The sequence below is a fragment of the Rutidosis leptorrhynchoides genome, chromosome 4 (genome assembly GCF_046630445.1).
Source record: "Rutidosis leptorrhynchoides isolate AG116_Rl617_1_P2 chromosome 4, CSIRO_AGI_Rlap_v1, whole genome shotgun sequence".
Taxonomy (NCBI): domain Eukaryota; kingdom Viridiplantae; phylum Streptophyta; class Magnoliopsida; order Asterales; family Asteraceae; genus Rutidosis; species Rutidosis leptorrhynchoides.
Window position 1 is genome coordinate 162,575,120 of NC_092336.1, and position 6,349 is coordinate 162,581,468.

A 6,349-nucleotide genomic window follows, 5' to 3' on the forward strand; every position below is an offset into this window, starting at 1 on the left:
CTCATAGGTTGACGTCAACCATTTTTCTCCCGAAACTTCTTCACCACCTTCACATTTTTTTCCTCTCGAAACTTATACATTCTTCCATCTCATATTAGATCAATCTAGAAACCCCTCCAAAAACACCTATATAAAACCAATTATAACCCCATGCATTAGATCCACAGTAAAATCACAACATTTGCACCATATCATTACATATTTACAGCAAATATTCATCTTTTATACCAATCTTAAAACTAGCAAAAATGTCAAAACCACATATGATCACAACCCTTTTCATGGTAACTACAATAACAACGTTGATAGTTGTTAATTTACCTATAAAAACTGAAGCTTTGATACCATATAACAGACCGTTGTGGGACACAATGGTCCCATTCGAGGATCCATTCAGGATTCTCGAACACAACCCACTTGATCATTTAATGAAAAACATGGACACAATAAACTTAGCACGTGCAGATTGGAAGGAAACATCCACGCATCACGTGATCACCCTAGATGTACCCGGGATAAAAAGAGAGGAAATCAAGATTGAAGTGGAAGATAGTAGGGTGTTGAAAGTGAGTGGAGAAAGAAAGGACGTGGCAGAAGGAGAAGGTGACAAGTGGCATAGAGCTGAGAGGACAAATGGCAAGTTTTGGAGGCAGTTTAGGTTACCAGGAAGTGCTGACATGGACAAAATAAGTGCTCATCTTGAAGATGGTGTGTTGAAGATTATGGTGCCTAAAGTGGCTCAAGAAAAGAAGCAACCAAAGGTTATTGATATTATGGGGAAAGATGGGGTTGGTGAAGATGTTAAAACAACCAAAACTATTGCTGCTTGAACTATTTTTTAGTTTTCTTGCATATCTACGTGTAATTAGTATAACATGTTTTGTTGATTCATAAAGTTTGTGGTTGATGTTAATTGAGTAAAATGTGGTATTTATTTTCGTGATTAAAAATGTGATATCCATCTTTGTTGAGTTATAGTGCATCTTAAATTATATATTCTCTGATACAAACTCGTATACTTGGGCCATTTACCTCTTATGTCAAAGGAGATTTCAATTTTATTAATACAATATAAAAATTTAACAATAATAATAACTAGTCCGGTTCAGCCCGCACGATGCGGCAGGGGCTTTCAGTCGGCATATTCATATTTAACGTAGTTTTATTTATAGAAGGAAAAACGGCTCACGTGTTATGCGTCGTTGTTGGTGTCTCCATCTTTAGTGTTTTTTAAAATCTGTTCGGTTCAAACTGATAAAAAAATTATTTCGAGCTGGCGAAAAAATTTGATAAAATTATTTCGAGCCTGACGGTGTTGGCGAAAAAATTTGACTCGCGGCGAGCAGGAATATATGAGCTGTCGTTTTTAGCGTTTTTTAAAAAGTGTCCGTTTCGAACGTAGTTGGTATCGTTTTGTTCATAAAATTATTTCGAGTCTGACGGTGCTGTCGGAAAAATTTAACTCGCGGCGAGCGGGAAGATACGGGCTGTCGTGTTTAGCGTTTTTCAAAAAGTGTCCGTTTCTGTAATATTCCGCTTTTTTCCGTTTACCTTCCGTTATACTATTTTAAAGTCCGTTATATAATTATAACATCTTCCGTTAATACGCGTATTTAAATTATTTCGTTTAGGTAATTCACGCACCTGCTTTAAACTTAAGGGACTAAACTTGTCAAGAGGCAATAGTCTTGACTAGGTCAAGTAGTCAACCATGACCTCTCATCCATTCATTTCTCCTCCTCTTTTCTCTAATACTTCAAACTTTTCTCTCAAATTTCAATTCAAAGATTCATCATCTATTTTCAAGTTAGCAATCAAACATCAAAACAAATTACATATTTGGAATCCTTGCATCTTCCTCTTCAATTTCATACCGATTTCATCAAGTTTGGGTAACTTTTTAAAATCAGTAGATTTTTTGTTCTTGATGTTTTTAACTTATAAAGGTGTTAATTAGTGTCTATGGCTCAAGTTTAACATGAATATATGATTTATATGCTTGCTCTTGTTATTTTGATGTAACTAGCTTAAACTTGAAATGAGTGTGTTTGATCTTGAGATTTGGATGCTTAAATGTTGTTAGATGTTAAAATTGCATGTATTAAATGTGTTACTAGCATCACTAGCTTTAATTTGATGTGTAGGTTGATTAAGAAAACTTCACTAACATGATTATTGATTTTGTAATTTTGAGTTAGGGGTTGATAAGAGTAGAGTGAACTTTTGATGCATTAAATGCTTTGCAATGATGTTTGTAAGTGTTAATGTGATGACCCGGAAATTTCTGACCAAATTTAAACTTAATCTTTATATGAAATCGACACGATAAGCAAAGTCTGTAATATCGGAGTCTCAAAAACTTTGAACGGTGTTCATGTATACATTTGACCTTGACTAATCCCGACGATTCACGAACAATTGTTGTTAATAAAATATATAAATGTATATATAAATGTAATTATATATATAATAATTTAAAATATAAAATAAATAATAGAAATAAATATGTAAAGTAAGATACATGATATTATATTAATAATTATATATATATATATATATATATATATATATATATATATATATATATATATATATATATATATATATATATATATATATACATTACTATCCAATACAAGTTCTTACATAATATCAATTATAAACGATAAGATGTAATATTAGAATATTAAAAATTAATACAACAATAATATTACTCTCATTATTATAAGAAGCATTAGTAATAACATATATGGATATGAAGTGTGATAGAATTAAATTATCATTATTACTGTTATAAAACTTATATATATTATTATTATCAATAATATAATTACTATTATCATTATCATTACATTATTATAAAGTGTTATTACCAATATAACTAATAGACAAAATTTGTCTCATTTGTTATGAATAGTACTATTTTATTTTTCACTTTTCACAAACCTAACCCCCTAATTTTCATTAAAATACAAATCGAACCCCTCACTTTATACCTATACTCTAAATTATTATTTATCCCTTCACTAACAACAAAAATACTGAATAGTCACACCCACCACGCTTTACTGACTTGTACACTGCGCTCAAACAGTAGGATCCACATAAGCCACTACTATGCTACATTTTTTTTATGTTTTTTTTTTGTCTCCAACGATAAATGAAGCAACTTTCTTAAAATGAACAACCCTTCAATGCTACCAAAAGATGTCGAAAAACATTTTTTTTTACAAAATAGATCAACTAACGTTAACGCTAAAAGAGGAAACTTTCTCGAAAGGAACAACCCTTCGATGTTAGATGTCGAAAAAAATTCTTTTTTACAAAATAGATCAAGATTTTTTTTAACTCGCATTCAAAACGGAGCCCCTGGCGCGAAGCGAGGGCTCCACAACTAGTTATTACTATTAAGAAGTATTATATTATAGTTATATTTAATAATAAATGAGACCAAATATAATACATATATGTATATGTATATATATATATATATATATATATATATATATATATATATATATATACAGTAATGTATATATAAATATATACACTGATATATATAGAACTACAAGTTATAAAATAATTGACATGTTATTATTATTACCTTCATTATTATAAATATGTATATTAATATTAGCATTATTATTATTTATTATTAGAAATTATTATTAAGAATTATTATTATTATAAATTATTATCATTATAAATATTTTAGTTATTAGAGAACAATACATTTTATTATTATTTACATTAATAATAGGATTGTTATCATTTTATTATTATTAGTTTCTTCATTATTATTAAAAAATATATATATATATATAATGCATGTATAATTGATATTATTATATTTTCATCATATATTTCATATATAAATATAGGTATAATCGATATACAACCTTACAAATACTGATATATATAAATACCTATAGATACATATAAAATACAGATACATATATAAAAAAAATACGTATCCTGATTTATATTTATATAAATGCAGTTATATACATTTATTAATTATTAGTATTTATCATATAAATTATAAAATCAAGGAGATCGTACGATTCAGTTGCAGGTTGCTATCAAATTGTATTCTAATTTTGTTTTGAGTCTATTAATTGGTACTAATCGATTCTAATTATCCCTATAACAAACAAGAACATATTAAAGGCGATTATATTTTTAATATTTTTTCTTCTCTGACAGAATATTGTGTGTCGAGCAAATCCAACTACAAAACAAACGAAGTAAATCACATTAGCTGTAATTGAGTCTTCTAATATCTAAATAATACGCTGCAAATGCAAGGGGAGTGAAAAACAACAGAAATTAAAATCTAATTTGAAGAAAATAGCACGTCTGCTCTGTTCTTCCATTATTTTTGTCAAGTCTCAAATTTGAATAAATTTTCAAAATGTGTAAATACCATGTTGTTAGGAATCGTCCATTAAATCTATCTGCAAAGTTTCCATCTCCAATTCTTATTATCGTGATTTAATTTTCGAGTCAAAGTTTGTTTTCAAAAAGTCAACCTGTTTGTTCTTCGTAAAATTCATATTCGTGTTAATGTTTCTGTTTCAATTGAGGCTTCAGAAAGATTATAGAAGTGATTTAAAAACTTTTTTATTTAGAAACATGGGTCTAAAACGTTCTCAAAGCCAAGATTGAAGTTTTAGTTTTTGTTTATGCTTGCGAATGCAACAGCAGTTTTACAAATTGTTTATTTTTATTTTTCGTTTGCTAATTTAATCCAAACACTTTTAAAGATAGAGTCTGTTTCAAGTACATATTATAAATCCAACAATTCAGTTGAAGATAGAAAGGTTATGGATCGATTGAAATTTTTAAGAAGATGAAAAGGAATCAGAATAACAAACGAGTTATAATTAATTCGTTTGGGTTTATAACAGAAAGACAGTCACAGAGCAATGGTTTAGAGTGTTAGCGTTATTCGAGAGGTCTCGGGTTCGAGACCCGGCTGAGCCAATTTTTTTTAAATCCGATTAACATGAGGTAGTTTTCATTACCATTATTATTATTATTACTATAATTATTATTAATATTATTACTATTATTATTGTTATCATTATTATTATTATTATTAGTATTCGTATTAGTATTGTTATTATTGATATTATTGTTATTATTATTATTAGAATTATTATTACTAATATAATTATTGTTATGATTATTATTGTTATGTTATTATTAGTGTAAAATTATTATTACCACTATAAGTATTATAGTTATTATCATTATTATTACTATAAGTATTAATAATATTATTATTAAGAAATTATATCGTTTTAGAATTATTATTATCATTATAATTATGATTATGATTATTATTATTATTAGGAAAATAATAAAAATTTATTATGTATTATCATTATTATCATTTAAATAGGTGTTATTATCATAAATATAATAATTATTATCACCATAAATATTACTATTAAGGTCGTTATTATTACCCCTAACATTACTATAAGTATTATTATTTATGTTATCATGAGTATTATTATATAATTACTAAAATCATTATCATAATTAAAATTAACAATAAAATTAATATTTTTTTTAAACATTTACTATCATTAATATCATTATTATTATTAATATAGAATTATTAACACTATTAACTCGTTAATAATATTAAGTATTATAAACATTTTTTACCACTAGTAATATTATTTTAGTATTATTATAACTACTATTACTAATATACAAATGATATATTTTAAATACATATAACATAACAAAAATTAATATTTTTATATACAAAATGAATATATGAAACATATATATACTATTAATATAAAAGGGATATAACTAATAAATTTATATGTATGTTCGTTCGATTTCCACTATGTATATTGATAAATATACAAATGATATAGGTTCGTGAATCCGAGACCAAACCCTGTGATAATGCTAAAAACGAATATATATTTCATAGCATTATCCTTCAAGAAAGACAAGCTTTTGGTTTCAATTGTTCTATTTACAAGTGATATTCGTTTAAATAATAAAAGGTGAAGACAAAAGACAGATTCGATGATTTGAAGATGCAAATGACCAAAATGCTAAAAAGTACAAAGTACAATCCAAGTAGTTCAATTTATTGATGAGAAACGTCTCAAAATTACAAGAGTACGAGCCGCGAAACGCAAAGTACAAGATATTAAATCGTACGAAAGGATGTTCGAAAATCCGGAACCGAGACATGAACCAACTTTCAGCACGCGATGCAACGGACCAAAAATTACAAGTCAACTATGCACAAGAATATAATATAATATATAATTATATATGTATATATATTATATTATATTTATCAGTAGCCCAC

General features: G+C 26.9%; 1 protein-coding gene across 1 annotated transcript; it reads left to right on the top strand.

Annotated features, from left to right (window-relative positions):
• Positions 1–248: 248 nt before the first annotated feature.
• On the top strand, positions 249–834 carry LOC139845331 (18.1 kDa class I heat shock protein-like). Its single transcript, XM_071835585.1, has one exon. It carries the CDS (start codon positions 249–251, stop codon positions 828–830), a length of 582 nt encoding a protein of 193 aa, XP_071691686.1. The 3' UTR covers positions 831–834.
• Positions 835–6,349: the final 5,515 nt, after the last annotated feature.

Bases quoted from the DNA above. Each gene is read 5' to 3' on its own strand.
- LOC139845331 (XM_071835585.1), top strand. From the start codon at position 249: ATGTCAAAACCACATATGATCACAACCCTTTTCATGGTAACTACAATA.